This window comes from Cyclopterus lumpus, chromosome 11 (assembly GCF_009769545.1).
Source record: "Cyclopterus lumpus isolate fCycLum1 chromosome 11, fCycLum1.pri, whole genome shotgun sequence".
In the NCBI taxonomy this organism is placed as follows: Eukaryota; Metazoa; Chordata; class Actinopteri; order Perciformes; family Cyclopteridae; genus Cyclopterus; species Cyclopterus lumpus.
Window position 1 is genome coordinate 19478081 of NC_046976.1, and position 18534 is coordinate 19496614.

General features: G+C 44.8%; 1 protein-coding gene across 1 annotated transcript; it reads left to right on the forward strand.

Moving 5' to 3' along the window:
* Positions 1-6876: 6876 nt before the first annotated feature.
* LOC117738765 (voltage-dependent calcium channel gamma-4 subunit-like) lies at positions 6877-15626 on the forward strand. Its single transcript, XM_034544876.1, is given in 6 exon segments — positions 6877-6907; positions 9363-9433; positions 9435-9615; positions 12459-12542; positions 14353-14493; positions 14767-15626. Coding segments are annotated over 6 exon segments (1368 nt in total).
* The last annotated feature ends 2908 nt before the right edge of the window (positions 15627-18534 follow it).

Consider the following 18534-nt stretch of genomic DNA (forward strand, 5'->3'; position numbering starts at 1 on the left):
GTCTTGGATCGACTTCACACATTCATAACTAACGTTACATTACTCCTTACAAGTGATGGATACAATGTAGCACCACCACCACTACCACTACTTTGATCTTAAAATTCTGCCTCCAGCAGTTGGTTTCAGTCGAACATGCTGTTGCTATAGCAACCTCTGATGGCAGAGTTCCACAGCAGTTTAACTGACGACCTCCCTGAAAATCACCGCGGTGACGTGTTGCTGTCAGATTATTCCCAAAAAATAGGCGAACGAAAGTGCGTGTTACAAAAAAAACCTAAAAACTAATTATTGAGAGCAAAGAAAGTCGATTCCAATGTGACACAAAAGGATAAATGCTCATATTTAGTCAATTGCGACCTTTTACCCAAAACCTAACAAAGTGGGAGTTTAACGATGTAACGACCGCTACCCGACACGCCCAAAGGTTTGTGACAGATGCGTTGATAGTTTCAAGTCTTCTTCGATGCAGCATGTTGTTCATTTAGTGAATCGTGGCCCCATTTTAGAGTCAAACAGACCATAAAGCAGGGTATGCTTAAGGGGCGGGGCTACAAGGTGATTGACAGATCACTAGATTGGAGTTGTCTGTGTTTTGGACTTACTACTTCCAGCCTTAAAGTTAACTTGGCTCCGCCCTCATGTGTTACTTCTGGTTGCTAAAAAAAAAACAAGATGACGCTGCCCAAAAAACCAAGATGGCGACGGACCAAAACCAAGATGGCGACGGCCAAAATGCCAAACACAACCTTCACAATGAACCGGCGGGTGAGTCGCGGTCCACTCCTTACCTCCCGGTCTACGGCCTCAACCCCCAAACACACACACACACACGCTCTCATTTCACCACGTTTACCACATTCAGACTTCAGAATAACGAAACTATATGATATATATATATATATATATAAATATATAAATAAATATGATGCTAAAGCAGCAGCTGCGTCATCAGTCTGCAGCACATCTTCACAGATACAGAGGAACATGTTTAAAAAGGTTTGTTCCAGAGGAAACTCCAGCAGGTTGTTGAGTTTCTGTGATTACATAAACAACAACATGCACACAGGCGTCCTCCTTCCTCCACCTCCCAGTCACTCCATCTCTCTCTCTCTCTCGCGCGCGCACACGCGCACGCGCCTCGCTGCCACCTGCATCAGCGGGCTGCAGAAGGTAAGCCTCGGAACTGATTACAATACGGTTTTATTTGTGATATAAACACGTCTTTTCACGCACTAACGACGTGACGGCGTGTTCTCGGGCTGAGAGGAGCGCCCCCCCCCCGTGAACGTCACGCGCACACATTGTTCTCTCACGGAAACCATCTGGGAACGACGCCAAGCGTTGTGTGTGTTTTAAAAAGTACATTATTTGATTTTTTTTTCAACTGCTTTTTAGCTGCAAATCGCTGAAAACTAATTGATGAAGACCCGCGTGTCTCTGCAAGGTAAGGGGGGGGGGAGGGGGGCGGGGGGGCAGTTTTATGTAATATCAAAAAGTGTTTGTGAAGATGGAGATGGATTGTCACATTGGACAATATGGTGTATATGTGTGTATATTTGTATGTGTATATTTGTATGTGTGTTTACGTGTATGTGTTTATATGTGTATATGTGTTTATATGTGTGTATGTGTATATGTGTTTATATGTGTGTATGTGTTTATATGTGTATATGTGTTTATATGTGTGTATGTGTTTATATGTGTATATGTGTGTATGTGTATATGTGTTTATATGTGTGTATGTGTTTATATGTGTATATGTGTTTATATGTGTGTATGTGTTTATATGTGTATATGTGTGTATGTGTATATGTGTTTATATGTGTGTATGTGTTTATATGTGTATATGTGTGTATGTGTATATGTGTTTATATGTGTGTATGTGTATATGTGTTTATATGTGTGTATGTGTTTATATGTGTGTATGTGTATATGTGTGTACATGTGTGTGTGTGTGTATGTGTGTGTATGTGTGTATATGTGTGTATGTGTGTGTGTACGTGTGTGTATGTGTGTGTATGTGTGTGTATATGTGTGTATATGTGTGTATATGTGTGTATGTGTGTGTGTGTATATGTGTGTATGTGTGTGTATATGTGTGTATATGTGTGTATATGTGTGTATATGTGTGTATGTGTGTATGTGTGTGTGTGTATATGTGTGTATGTGTGTGTATATGTGTGTATATGTGTGTATATGTGTGTATATGTGTGTATATGTGTGTATGTGTGTGCGGCGGGGTGCACAGATGAGTGTGGGCTCCCGTCTGGGTTTAGATTTCTCTCAGCGAGTATTGAATGTAACAAGAGAGCGAACTCATCCTGCTTCCTGTCTACAAAAATCCTTCCTGAAACTGTATATAAAACATTATGTATCCCTTGAAATCATCTTCATATTTAAGTTATTAATATAGTTTAGTCATGCATATTCTAAACACACACATAGTCACGGAGAAAGAGAACAATGTTCCCGTGACGTGAAGTCTGCAAAAATGTTTCTAAAAACATTATTAAATACATTATTATAAAGTAATTCTAACATGTGAACAAAGGCACCTTTCCACCCACCGGTCGTCCCATCGCTGTCCTCATAGACTTACTTCATGTAATAATAATCATCCTCCACTACTTCCATATTCCGGTGATGCTCTGTATTCACTGCAGGATTCATAGCGACGCTGAATTCATGATTCAGAGCATGGGCTGATTTGTCCTTGAACTTTCATCCTCTGCTTTCTGCATCTGCGTCGCCGCCGGCAACCCCTTTTTTATGTGTTTGTTCCATGTTGTGCTGCAGGACCGTTGCTAATAATACAATAAGTAAAGCAGGTTTATTTTAGGGGGCTTGAGCACAAAATAATAATGTGTGAGTTCCGGTTGTAGTCGTGTTTGTTGTGTCTGATTGCGGGCCATCCCAGGGGTCCTACAGGGCTTCCAAAGCACCAATCAAATGCTGCAGTTCCTCTAATGACCACTAGATGGCTTATCCAAGAACATGCAGGAGTGACAACACTCTGAAATTATCTTCTGAATGACAAAAGTCTACATTTCCCCCCCAGCAATATATATATATAGCATTATTTGTAATTGATTAGCTTGTGCAATAAGGCTTTCTTGTAAATGTCCTATGCATATACATATAGATAAACTGCTCTAAACATTACAACACACGATTCAACTGCAATGAAGTCCCGCAGCCTTATTTAAAGGATCAGGGATCACGAGTCTGCCTCATTTGAGACTTGACAGAATCCGCGTCGACGCGTTTGTCTCTTGTCGGCCTGTCGATGCACCTATCGCTCTATAAATAGTGTTGAAATGTGAGAGCAATGGCTGATGGTGGAACGCTGCAGTTTATTTTGCCATAATTTGCTATTGGGAACGAGGCGGAATTCAAAGCATCCCTCTGACGACGGCAAACACGTCCACGTCCCGGCTTCCCGTGGCAATAATCCACACAGAGGTGCACTTTGGATGTCAGGGAATGTGTTTGCTCAGCCTGTGACGCCGTGACGCTGTTTGCTCCTCCAACATGAACAATGAAAGATTCAACCCTCACAGCTTCTCTTTAGAAACCTGAGAGTGACAAGCCGCAATGCTTCCTGTCTGTGGGTCGCCGCATGATCGAGCTTCACACTTTCACTGGGGACATTTTGAGAAGTTTAAAGGGTTTCGCTAGCCAAAGAATCATAAAAAGGCAACAGTGAATGTCCTGTTGTTCTCTGGCGGGGGTGGAGGTGTTGAAGAGTTTCAGCCGGCGTTGGTGTGGACAGTTTTCTCTGGACGGACTCCCCGGGCAGTCGCTCGCTGCCGTAAAATGAAAAATCAAAAGCTTTTTGATATCTGCTGTAACTTCGACTCATTGCTTTTTGTTCCTGTTAGTGACTGCGGGGGTTCCTCCCATCTCACCCTTCTTTTCTGTCGCAACTCCCACTTTGTGATTGCAAACGTCGGTTTTGTTTGACCACATTGTCGAACAATCGCGTTTTACCTTTGAAAACCTCGATTTCCGGCGCATTCGAAACTGTTTTCGGTTGAAACTTATTCAAATTCAGCCCAAATCTTGGCCTCCAGATGTGTTCATATTTCTGCGCTGGCAGAGGATGTATCCAGATGTCACACCTTTCTAGCTGTCAATCTTCCACCAACAGTGCAGGCTCGAGGGTGACCCGGTGGTCTGTAGTTACCGTCACCCAAAGCGGAGCCCCGAGAGTATCGAGGTCCAAATTCTTAACGGATCAGGTCCTTGGAGATATCGGGTTCTATTGCAGTGGCTCGTCGGTCTGTGTGTGTTCTGATACCCTTACTAGCACGCTATCCAGTGTGCCAGAAACAGATTGAGTGTGTTCCAATGTCTGACAAATGCAGTCTGCCAGAAATACCAGGCGGTCCTACTGCATCCGGTTGCATTTGCCGCATGCTTTTCTGACTAATCCGACCCACGATCCTCATGCGTAGAGGATATTTGAGCAAGAGGGCCAAAAGCTCAAGGTGTAAGGTTACGATGTAGTGTGTCCCGATTGAATGCATGGTGCATGCACCAGTACAGGATGAACTAAAAGTACAAAATAAAACGTATGTGATTTGGAAAGCACGTTTGGGTTTCTAATCATGTGGATATCTGTTTGGGTTATGTCTGTTTGACTATTATCCATATTTCTGACTAATCTCATATGCAGATATCTGTTGACAACAGGTAAAGATTTTGGTATCAGAAGGTTCTGTTTCAAGTTTGTCGTCCCGACTTCTATCAACCAATCGCGGTCGAGCAGGCTTTTGATGAACGCAGGCCAAAAGGTCTTGTCAACGGGAACGATCCGGTTGTTGACGTTGTCTCTCAACTTCAACTCCATTCTCGCATCTCAAGTTGCTAATCGGACTGGAAACGAAGACCAGTGCATAGAAGAGGAGGTCTGAGCTAAGTTGTTGTCGGGCAGATACCGGAGTGATTTTCATCTATAGGTTCTGATGGTCCTCAAGTCCTTCAAAAACAGGTCGTAACTTACACCGCTTGTTTTGTGTCAGGTTTTTGGAGACCTCCAGTACAGACAAAGTTGGGCAACAAGCTCTGTAAACTAAATGGCAATATATATTGTTTGTCCACCATCAGCAGCACAATATCGCTTGTCAGTCTTCCAAAGCAATTACAAGTAAAGGGGTGTGAGGGGGGGGGAGAGACCAGTTAGTAACGGCTAAAAGAAACCGGTGTTGACCCTCTGAAGGGCATCGGATGCCCCCGTGATGCCTCCCAAGTTACACACTTCGTTTACCCATTTGGCATCCCAAAAGTCTATTTAATGAAGATTTGTAGCTCGCGGTCATACCGGCTTTGCTCCTGACAGACGTCAGTCATGATTCACCAATCTGCTGGTGGTCCTCTGTCGGTTAAACGTAAACATCAGTCAGGATTTAGACATTTGAACGAAGGGCTGATGCCGCCTCCAAAGGGAAGCTGTGCTGGTGACGGGACCCCTCGCTGCGTTGCTGTTGAAGGCTTCCTTGTGGATTTTTTTCGGTACCCTGCAGTTTTGTGCAACAGCTCGCAAGAAAAAATAAATAAAAAATCTGTCAAGATTGCACCCCGGGTCACAGACGGGGATCTTCCCTCCTGGGAGGCTTCCGCAGGACGTGAGCGGTTGGCCTCTCTGCCCAAACGCCCTTTGAGCAAGGCATCGAAAAAAATCCCCCGAAACCGCTCCGGATCTCTCAGCTTTTGAACAATCTACATTGTGCATCTCGTGAAAAGCGATGAAACGGATACTAAGCGCTCGTGGTTGAGTCACCGCGCCGACCGGGGAGGAAAGTTGGACGGCCGAAAACGTGCCGAGACGCTTCGGCCGCAACGCTGCTGACTCAAAAAGTCTGTCATCTCCAACGTGGAATGTTCATTCCTCGTGTACTAAATGCAGCCGTGTACTACATCCCGCGCGTGTGTGTGCGTGTGTGTGCGTGTGTGTGTGTGTGTTTGCATCAGTCGTGCGTGACATCCAGGCTGCTCTGCATACCAATGGAATTCACACACTTTTATTTTTTTTATCTCAGCAAAATCCTCTCAGCTGTTACATCCATCTCCCTACTCCCCCAGCACACACACACACACACACACACACACACAGATGCACACTAGTACGCACTCACCAGCTCCACCATAGACTTTGAAATTCACTGTTGCCATGGCGATGGAATAGAGAACGCTCTCTCGCATCGCCTGTTCTTTTCTATTGCTTTATCTCTCTCTCTCTCTCTCTCTCTCTCTCTCTCAGCTCCTCTCGTTTGACGGGGGGCTCGTTCCTTCCCCGCCGTGCATCAGGTTTTCCGATGTTTGTTTGTTTGTTTGTTTCATTCGAAGGCGCATCGTTATGATCGTTGTCGTATAGGGAACTTGTTTGCGTGGGAGATGCTTCTCAGGAGCACCTCTCCTGCTTTCTAGACTCGCGTCGCGTCCGTCAATCGAACGCGTCCTCTCCCCCTCCTCCTCTCACTCTTTCCTATCGCTTTCTCGTCTTCTCCTTGTTTTCGTGCTTCTCTCGCTCTCTTCTTTGGCTTTTCTCTCACTCTCTCTCTCTCTCGCCCTTCCCCGCTTCACCCCCGCGACTCTCAGTAGCTAAGACGACTGCCACGACAATTCAATGAGAGGAGAGGACGCCAAGTGAAGTACCCCCCCCCCCCCCACCCCACCCCCCGATCTCCAAGAAAGAAGGAGTGCTCAAGGTAAAGAGAGGAAAAAGAGGAGAGGAAGAGGAGCGAGGGAGAGTGAGTGAGCGAAAGCGAAGGATTAACGGTGGATGGAGGCGGCTCGGACCGGAGCTACGGAGCGCTCTTCATTGACGAGGAAGAAGAAGAAGAACAGCGGCGGCAGCGGGGGGCAGAAGAGATGGAGGCGAAAGGCAGAAACATGCCGCCAGGTAACACACACACACACACACACACACACACACACACACAGGTGTGCTTGTGCATACACAAACAACAAAACTACCACATGTGGATTCTTGTATGCAGACACACGTACATGACACACGTGTATAATTATTTAATATACAAAACCAGCATGAACGAACCCCGTCGGGCAGGAAACCACACACACACACACACACACACACATGCACACACACACACACACATGTACACACACACACACACACACAGGAGTGCAGATGTGAACAGAGGTCTGGATTCAGAGGGAAGTGGTTTTGATTAATCATTAGATCGGAGATGACTGAAGGGGAGGGACAATAAAAAGGCCGTTTAAAAGAAAATAATTCAGGGAACGATCGGTAAAACAATTAATATCCAAACAGCTGTAATACGTAAATAATTCAGTTTTCATTACGTTGTCTTTTCATTGCAATGTGGCTCTGGACAACAGATTTTTATTTTTTTTTTTTGTGCAAAATGCCCCAAAAACCCCGCCTCGATTGGTTGGATCCCAAACATTTCTTTGACGAGTCTGACCAATCAGGATCAAGTAAAGTGTCGTGTCACCTCGATATTTTTGTCAGCACATTTACAGACTTTTTCTTTTTCTGCAAGTGTAGTTTGTAGTAAAAGATGTGCACTGAAAAAGCTGCCCTTTAATTAACCAACTTATATTTCATTTTTTTATATTTTATTGGGAAGAATTCACCACATTTATCTGACGTCCATCCATGTTTCAGCTGGTTTTAATGCAAATAAAATGAAATATTAGTCTGATTATAATGTTTAGGATGTTCTGATTGCACATGTTTAAAAAAAAAATTTTAAAACTGTATTTTAAAGAAAATTAAATTAAAGAAATAGAAACCCAGAACACAAATGTAATTAAAAATAAATATTTCTCACTGCAGTCTTCTCAGGGCCTAATCTCATGCAGCGGTCCGGGGTCAGTTTCAGGGTCCAGAGGAACAGTGTTCTCTCCGTTGTTTTGGGGGGATTTGTGTTGCCATGGAAACACCCCTCAGGCCAACTGAATTAACCAAATAGTTTTTTGTTGTTTTTTTTTTTAGATTATTATCATCTGTGCGATCGATTGTTTACATTAAACCTCCCGAACAGAAATGTCGCATCCGGGGTTTTTCCAGACTTTTCAAATGAGTTTTCATGTTTTTAAAAAGGTTGAAATCATATCGAGGCGCTAAATGGTCGTCGTCTTCCTCGCTGTTCACCTCTCAGCATGGATTCCTGTCTCCTCTCTCCTCTCCTCTTGACCTCTATACCATGCTTCCTTTTCTTTTTGTTGTACCTTTGCAGCTGCCCTTTACCCCCCCCCCCCCCCCCTATTGATCTTACCAAAAACTAAATTCCAAAGAATTGTCCTCCAAACCTCTGTTGACTTAAAGCGAGTAATTTTCAAAGTGATGACCGGAAGGTCAGAAACCTGCTGAGAGAAGTTCAGCGATCCACCAAATAATGGACCTTATAACTTTATTGTAATTCTTTGGGGGGAACTCACAGAGGAGGAGGTTCTACGTCCGTTCTTCCAGCCCCCGATGTTCATTTTTGGTAACAATATTGGATGTTTTTATATTTTATTATATTATATTTAATTAGAATTATTATAAAACTAACCCAGAATGCAACAGGAAAGACTGAACACGTCTTACTTTCAGCATCTCATTTATTTCAACCTTTAAATTTATTTATTCATCATTTCAACAAAAAGTCTATTTAGTTTCACACTGAATACGATTTTTATTATGATTATTCTTCTCAGCCTGAATATTGACATGAATAGATAAGGTGGATGTCAGTTACAGTCCTAAGACCAGTGACCAGTTGGCAAACACGCTGATACGGATCGGTAATAACAATGTTAAGAAATGCAGCACAAAAGTGAAGTTAGTCATAGAATGAAGATTTTAAAAAAGAGGTAGAATTTTTGTATCCGTCTCCCAATTTTCCTTTAATCAAAAAACGGCATAAAAAAAGATAAAACCAAACAAACAGAAAAATTAAAACTTTTTTTTTTTTAGCTATTCTGCAGTCGGGCCACCAGGGGGGGGGGGGTTGATCCAGATGCTTCGGCTTCCCTTTTGAGGAGCTGTCATGTCGTCCGTCTTCTATGATCACTCTGATTCTCTCTCGACGCCGCAGTAGAACGTGGATTCATCGTTTCTCCTGATTTCTCTCACGTCAACGATAAACTTCTTTGAATCCCAGTGAAAGTCACACCAAAAAAAAGGGGTGTTCCCTATAAGTGAATCTCTGGTTATCATCATGCTGATGTCCTCCATCACCGTCAAACAGGACTTTAATCAGGAACACACATGTTCAAGTTAAAGTCTGACACTCTGGATCCTCCTATGGGTGTTATCATCATGCATACCGGTACCCTATGAACTTCAGATGTCTGATTCTGGTGTCCGTGTTCCTCGTCAGATATCAGTTTCCTTCCTCGCCCGGCGATGGTGTGGTGCGAGCGGGGCATCCAGGTGCTGCTGACCACCATGGGGGGCGTTCGCGGCCTTCGCCCTCATGACGGTGGCCATCGGCACGGACTACTGGCTGTACGCCCGCGCCTTCATCTGCAACAGCACGGCCAACTCGTCCCAGGACGACTCCAACAACAAGGACAAGAAGGACCCCGGGGCGCTCACCCACTCCGGCCTCTGGAGGATCTGCTGCCTGGAAGGTACGGCCGGCCGTAGACACGCTGACGCGGCGTTTACCTCTGCACACGACGGTACACGTTGAATTGAGTTGACGTGAATTGATGCGTCGTATTCAAACCAGATGTATATAAACGTGGACTTTACACGTATTTATTCACGATGTGTTACGTTACGTTTTAAAAGGTGTGAGATCAAAAGCAAACATTGCCTTTTCGTTTGATGTGTGACATCAGAGAGTCCCTCGAAGGGCGATTGTCCATCGACGGTTGGAGTGATTTTCAGCTCGTGAGGTAACGTGACCTAAGAAATGGTCCGGCGCTTCCTGCAAAGCGTGACAACCCGTAATCCGAAGAGCGTCTTCTCAAATGGTCCCTGCAGAACCGGTCGATGCCGGTTTGTGGACCGCGAGAGAAAAGCTACAACTATCTAAAACATCGGGCACAATTCAGAGAAGAGGATTGTCAGGATGTTTAGATATGAGCTTCGCTTCGTGTTTCCCTGCTGCATACAAACACGTACATATACATATACATATATATATATGTATATATATATATATGTATGTATATGTACGCTCACACTATGCATCCAACATAAAGAGCTCAGATATGAGTGGTGACTCATCCGATGACTGATTGGGTAGTTTTCCTGCATTGCTGCGGCTGCCGACGTTCACACATAGACAACGTGAGGTTTTTTTTTTCCGGTTTTAAAGGGGAAGTTGCATTTTAACATCAGTAAAATTACCTCATTCAATTTGAGACATTAGTGTAATTATCGTGAACAAGAGAGCAGAAGTCTTTTTTTTCTGCTGCGTGCATTCAAATCCGACGCAAAGGGAAATTTATTGGATTTCTAGCTTCTAGAATTAGTTTTTTTTTTGCGAGCTGTTTCATGTGGAAAGACCTCTTGTTGATCGCCAGATGCGGCAAGACTTTGTTGTTGTTGTTGTTGTTGTTGTTGTTGCCTGGCAGCTCGTCTGGAAATGGTCCAGTGTGTTACACAGGTACTCTTTTCATCCCAGTTTCTTTCCACTGGGCCCAATTCCCTATGTTTTAAACCAGTTCCCTGGTCCTAATATATAAAAAATGATGTCCCACAGCATCCATAATGTCTTTGATCTTCTGTCTCGAAAGCGATCAGATATCGATTCAGGTTGTTCTTTGCCGACGTGAACCGAAGTATTCTTTTCACATCCTTTTTTAAATTTTTTTATGGTGATTTATTTATTTTTTTCCCTGTTCATTGCAAGAGAAACACGGGATCTCTCCTTCCCTCCTCGATGTGTGTTTCCATGAGATGCACAAATAGCTGTCAAGGTGAACAAAATGTCCCTCTGAATAAGAAATGTAGGCGGGCTTCTGTTGTGATTCACGAAGACGAAGCAGAAAGCCGGCTGGCGTTCCTCCAGGAGTGAAGCTTTCGATGTGCGTTTTGTTCAAGGGACAAATTATCATGATTGTTGATTGGATTCTAGTTCATTTGGGTGCCATGATTTGATGATTTTTATCTCCGGCTCTGAAGATAAAATCACATGGATTCAGTTCATTATTTAATTTCCTTTTCCAATAACTGTAATAGTGCTGTTAAAGCTAGCCTCTTGGCTCCAGGGATGGTAACGTTGGCAAGATTATGAATGCATGAATCTGTATTTCACGTGTTCATGTCTGAGGGTGTAAATGTAACGTGAAGTCCATTAAAACGCACTCGTTTTGGTAGTATAAGTGTCTGACAACATGATGGAAAGGACTATACGGAAGGAAAGGACCTTTAACTGGAATCGCTCAGTTTGTTACGGTGAGTCTCGCTCAACGAGAAGTCTCCTTCTGAAACAACATGGCCGCCAGTGTCCCGAGCTTCTGGTTCACCCCTCCTCTTCCTCTTCCTGTTCCCTCCTCTCGCTCCTTGCGGTATAATTGGTCGAAGCTCTTCGGTCATTTCCAGAACGAGACTTCTCCTGAGTGAGACTTCTTCCGTAAAGGTTTGTCAGCCGCTTGTCGGTATGGCAAAAAATAAATAATTACTAATTAATTCACGGTGCCAGCTCGCCCCTTGTCATTGTTGAAGTTGTTGGTAATGTTAGTTAACACAAAAAAACAAGAAACATGGTGAGATGAGGTCCAGGTTGAAAAATACAGAAGTTACCCCTAAACATGATGTTTTAGAGTCATTCATGGTCCCCAGAGGAGGTTTCCTCAAGCCTTAAGCGACTCCCCCACGAGGTTCACGCTTGTGGGTTTGAGTCCGATGTCTCGACGACTATCGGAGGGATTGCCATGTTGTTGAAGTACATGCATCCTCGGCCCCCCTTTTTAGGATCCATTGTTAATTGAACGAAGTACCTGAAACACCACTTTCCTCGGCAGTCTCTTTTGGTCATTCGCGAGACGTTTCGTGGTAAATAACCTCGTTATGACATCAGCAGCACGTTATCACGCAGTTTTAACCTCTTCAACCCACCACAGAGCCACGAACGTGGGCGCTGACGATGCATCCACTATTAATGTGATCGTAATAACTCGTCTTCACGGGCCCTCGTAGCTCTTTGTGGCCTTCTTCCTCTTGTTTCCGTAGCATTTGTTTCGCTTACCTCGTGTCCGCCAGCCGTGTCTCGTGTTAGCTTGTTCACTTCCCTCTCTTCGTCTCCTTCGTCGCTCTCTTTCTATTCCCTTCCTCTCTTCCTCCACATCTCACACTCACTCGTCCCTCCTTCTCTTCTCCCCTCGCCATTTGACATCGTCTCACCTTCACTCTCTTCCCTTTCACTGTTTCTCCGACAGAAGTGGCACCCGTCGTCCTTCTCTCATCCTTGTGATCTTTGCCTCTTCCTCACGCTCTCCTCTCCCTCTTTTTTTTTTTCCAGGCTTGAAGCGAGGTGTGTGTTCCCAGATCAATCATTTCCCAGACGACGCAGACTACGACCAAGATTCTGCAGAGTATCTGCTGCGTGAGTGGCACACACACACACACACACACACAGCACTACACTCGTTGTGCATGCACACTTCTCAACAGAACACACCAACGCGCTACAGTCTCCATCACGCACGGATACAGAAAGGACAGAAGGGGATGGTGGGCGGACATCAATACACGGATGTCAGATTCAAGCAAAGCCTTCCTGGAGTTGTGCGTAACAGTCTGTGCGGTGTGTGTGTGTGTGTGTGTGTGTGTGTGTGTGTGTGAATGCCCAGGTGCATGGGGTTGGGAGTCTGGGGGTGTACAGAAAGCTTCTCACAGATGGATTGAAAGAACAGCCTTCACTAATGGATTATTCTCCGCTCGGTGTTCAGCCTCCATTGTGATGGCACCTTTCTGTCCGTACGGCCCTGAACCTTTTGCCTTCTGTCTGAATATTATACGGAGATATCTTTTTCCCGTGAAGGAGGCTGCGATGATTCCTGACCACTTGACTGAACAAAGAGCCCACCTCCGCGAAGGCTGCACAATCTTTGAGATTTATTTGTGTCTCTATTTATTTTTTAGCAAAGAGCGACGCTGATACACGCGCCAGATTTCTTGACTGCCATTGTTGATGATTTAAAAAAAGCTATCCCGAAAACTAAAGCTTCTTCCATTGGTCCATGACCTCGACTTGTGCACCGTAGTCTACTGATATCTAGTTTTTAACATGCAACCAACAATTATTGGATTGAAGTTATAGATTGTATTAATAGATTGATGTTTATCTTTATTACATGTTAATATATACAGTATATATATATATTACTCTGTACGTTCTGCACGTTCTGCTGCAGGTTTATATATATATATATATATATATATATATATATACCCAAATAGCTTGTTTGGTCCAAACAGAAGCCCAAATAAGCCCATCATAATTGAGGAGCTGGAACCAGTTTGTCACTTGACTGAAACCAGATATCAAAAATAGTTGCAGATTATGCATATTATTAACTTGTCTTCTAACGAAGACGAAAGCATGTAAAGCTCAAATAGCCGGAGGTAATTAGCACTCTACTAATTATCCTCTAGAGCGATACGACACCTGAGCGCCAAAGGTCAGGAATTCACCACAAAACTCCTTTCTTCTCAGCCACTTATCTAGATAATCAACTAATTGGGCTGGAGAGACACAACCTCTTTTTTTCCTCTTAAGAAACAACCTCAAGAGAATCATTTGACAGATCCAAGCTTCTCTGGATGTCTGCTTCACTATCGCTTGCCTTCAAAAGCTAATGCAGCTCAAAAAGTCACCTTCAGTCCCTGCTTAAGATGGCGTTATTACTGCGTCCTCCTCCTCGTGAAACGCCTCTACGTCATCGCAGGGTTTGAGGGGTCTGCAGAGGAACTCACTGCCGAGGGGTTTCAGGGACCCCCGCGTGGTTCTTGTGATGATGTAAAATATACAGACTCAAACTCCGTTTCAGCAGGTTAGTATTGCAAGTGTATGAAGTTTTGGGTACTTGCGAGAAGCCAGGATACATTGTTAATTCTCCAAAAACACCAGATCATGCATATATAATAATTCAATTTAACATCACATTAAAAAAACCCACGTCTTTAAAACCATAGTTTCTGTTTACAACGTGTGAAAGATGTACGGGCACCATAAAAAAAAAAAAAGTTACGTTCTAAACAATTATTTATGAATACTGGAGCCAGCTGCTGTTCCAGAGCCAAGTGGTATAGTGCCGGCTGCAGCAGCTCTCACGAGGCTACTAACGCGACGAAGTGAACACGCGAGATGACGCGCACGTGTTTTTTTTTTTTTTTGGTATCCTCCTCTCCAGGTGTGGTCCGAGCCTCCAGCATCTTCCCCATCCTCAGCGCCATCCTGCTCCTGCTGGGCGGCGTGTGCGTCGCCTCCAGCAGCTTCTACAAGAGCAAGAGGAACATAGTTCTCGGCGGAGGGATTCTCTTCGTGGCTGCGGGTGAGAATGCAGCTTCGTCGCGTAAATAAAAATGAAACGGGAACTCATAATGCACCTTTTCCACTCAAAACTACAAAAAAACTGCTATTTATCCCCTTTCAATGTGACAGAGGCATAGTAAGACGTTCTTGTGCATGATTGATTTTCATAATGCGCCTGCCTCTCATTTGTATAATTGAAAGGAAACAGTTCCAGAAAAACAATGTAATGAAGCAGCAGGTTAACGAGCCTCAGGGGAGCACTAACGGTTGGAGGTCTTGTGCGTCTCCTTAGGCCTCAGTAACATCATCGGGGTAATCGTGTACATCTCGGCGGCCCTGAGCGACATCTCCCCCAAGAAGGACGAGGACAAGAAGTGGCACTACTCCTACGGCTGGTCATTCTACTTCGGCGGCCTGTCCTTCATCCTGGCCGAGATGGTGGGCGTCCTCGCCGTCAACATCTACATCGAGAAGAACAAGGAGCTGCGCTGCCGTTCTCGCGCCGACCTCTTCAAGAGCACCACGCACGCCGTGCTGCGGCTGCCCAGCTACCGCTTCCGGCGACGCTCGCGCTCCAGCTCGCGCTCCACCGACCCGCCGCACTCGCAGGAGGCCTCACCCATCGGCACGTCCAAGACCTTTAGCCTGCCGCCGTCCGCTCCACCCTTCTCCGTGGCCACCCTGCCCAACCCGCACCACGGCAGCAGCGGCGGGAGCGGCGGAGGAGGAGGAGGTGGCGACATCTCCATGTACACCCTGACGAGGGACTCCAAGCTGGGCAGCCTCGGAGGCGGCGCCCCGCCTCTCTACGGCACCGTGGACCGCGCCACGCTGTACCAGCTCCACAACTACTTCCCAAAGGAGTCCAGCGGCGGCAGCGGAGGAGGAGGAAGCGGGGGAGCGGTGATAAACAGCGGCACACTCCCATCTCACTCCAAGTCCAACTTGGCGGCGGCGGCGGTGGCCGTAGCCCAGAATGCAGCGCCGTTGAATACCTCCGCGTCAGCCGCCGTGCCTGCCCAGCCGGCTCCGATATCTACAGCCACCATGGAGAGGGACCGGGGGAACATGGGAACCCTGGACCGCCTGACGGCCAAAAGGGACCGGGACAGCAACTCAGATACTCTGAACAGGAAAACTACGCCAGTTTAAATAAAGGAAAACGAAGCCTCGGAGAGCAGAGAGAGAGAGGGTTGAAATATTTAATATTTAAAAAGACGTTTTTTAGATTAGATTTAGAAGATATGAGTTGAAAGAGAGGAAGAGGAGGGCTGAAAATGCGCGGGTGACACTTCAACGGTCGTGTTTCCATCCTTGAGCCGGGGCTATCATCTAGCTGCCATCATTACTTACCAACATCATTAACAGTCATAGAATGCCCAACATCATGACGACTGCCTTAAAATGGTCATGACTTGAGTCAAGTGCACGGCGACGGTGCAGGGGATTGCAGTGAAGAAGCCAAGGAACAGTTATTCTACTGTACCCTCCTTTTAGGAATTACCAAGTTTTTGACGTCACAAGACGTCCCCCGTTCACTCAATGCTTCATGGTATCTAAAACACTTTAAAGCCTCGTAAATAATAACATTTTTAAAAAGTTTCCAGATGGTATGAGCCACAACTCTCTTGTTACATTTTAGTTTTTAAACAGAACCGTGAGCCACAGACGGTAACAGAAGTAACATGCTGCTCAGTTGACACCCAACCCAAGGTCAAGGTCAACAGTAGCTACTTAACCTCAGCCATATCTAACCTACTGACACACACGCACTCGCCAGAGCCTATTTATTTGTCGCGGTGTGTCGGGGGTAATTACAGTGACAGATGGGCATTCTCCACACGGCCACAGACGTCCAGCTTCCCCCTCTACGCCTCCGTTGCATCGCTGCCGGTTGTCACCGTTTGGTCAAACAAAATGTCTGTCTGAGCAAAAACTTCCATCTGACGTTAAACTCCTCGAGTCTTCGTTCAAAAGTGAGACGCGTTAGCTGAGATAACAGCTGACGTGTGTCCAGACAAAAGGAATTATCTGGTCCGGAGAGGGCGTTACGAGGTCGTTGGAACGGGTACGGTGGCCTGCGATGGACACAAATGCAACGGCGGCTCTCTGCAGAGTGTATGAGAATCGTATCGCAAGACTATTTGGTCAATTGCAAGAAACGTGGGTTTAAAACAGCCGATCACGTATTATTTTTGATCACTGGTATTGATCGACAGCACTGCATCATCAGACAGTAGAAATGTCCAATGCAGCTTCAAGGTCAATGGAAGTACTTGTAAAGATGGACATTTACGCACTCTATGTGATAGAAATTGACTGCGTGGTTTGTATGACTGTTTATGAAGGTGATTTCATACCGGAGGCTACAAGGCAGCATTCCCGCAAAGGGCTGTAACCTCGGGCAACAGGGCGGGGGAGGGGGGGGAATTCAGTTTACACTCAGGGGGTGGAGTTTGAGTCAAAAAGCTAAACATTTAAATCTTGTTGCTCTACTTACGGTATTATAAATCATCCGTTTAAAAGTACTTTTGTCTTGCATGTTCTGTGCAAAAAAAAAAAAAAGGTAATCGTGAAAAACAGTTGGAAAAAAAATCGACGTTCAAAATTATCGCAACTTATTAAGGACACACACACACACACCCCTCACCTCGGTGTGTGAGAGGCAAAAAAATAATACTAGTACAAAAGTAAAGCACATTATGGATTGTGTGATACGTTTTGAGCATTTTGAGCGCAGTTCATATTTTTGAGGCTGTGAAAACAAACAAATGGCAAACAAATTTTCTGCAACGGATGTAGACAAAACTGACTATTGGACCAACGTACTGAACTGTGTTTGCAACATGAATTCAACCCAAAACCCGGTTGACGACAAGGAGAGAAAAGGAGCACACCGGCTAACGGTGCGCTGCGCCCGGCTAACGGTGAGCCCGGCTAACGGTGAGCCCGGCTAACGGTGAGCCCGGCTAACGGTGAGCCCGGCTAACGGTGCGCTGCGCCCGGCTAACGGTGCGCTGCGCCCGGCTAACAATGCACCGTCCCTTCGTCTCTATTTTAGCTATAACTATATACTATTCCACAAAAAGAATAATATATGTATTACTGAGTATATTATCGATGCATTTACTTCAACAAAAGCACATAACGTCTGTAAACGGTAATCTTTGGGTCGTCTTTTCATTCCGATGATCATCTCTAGGTCACATGAGATTGTATCTCCCTGAGTATTAATATCATGTTGCTGGTGTTTTTTATGATCGTCATGGTTATTGCAGGGTATTTATACATTTTTCGAAAAATCTTTTCTTTTTTGTAATTTTTTTTATATTCGTTTCAAGGACTTTTTTTAAAACTTATTTTATTTTCTCTTGATTGTGTACACTAACGTAACCGGGTGTCACGCATGTGCACATCTTTTTACGTCATCATGCCGTTCCATCTGCTCGTAGAGGGGGGGGGGGGGGAGTTGACTGCCTGCATGCTCCTTGTTCAGCAACTCTACTCTCGCATTCACACTGGCACCCTCCCAGTAAAACCAGTCCACCGCTGGTTACCGAGCGGCTGCACTGGGACCACTTGGGGGGGCAGCCTGCCTTGCTCAAGGGCACATTGATGGTGTTTGTTATTTTATTTCCTATATCTTTGTTGTTCTAATGGGAAGCCTTGTGGACCTTCTTCTTTTTATATCACTAAATGTTAATTTTTGTCTGTTTTTGTGTATTCTTGAAACAAATCATTTATCTGTCTTCCTTTATTTAGTTCTCTTTCCAAACTATTATTTTTTCTTTAATCTTCTCTATTTCTATCCATCATTGCACTTTAATTTGTGCTTTTTCCTATTTTTTATTTGAGTTTGCTCTCTTTTAATCTCTAATCCATGCAGGCTTTCTTTTTTCTTCTAAACATTACCAACGTAGCCTAATAATCAATGTTTTTTAATGTTCTGACTCGTGTATAAATGTCGGCGATAGAATTTATATTAATCTATTTATTTTTGTGGTGGTATGTGTAGATATTCTTAATGTCATATTGTTTCATAGTTCCTACACCTGTAACT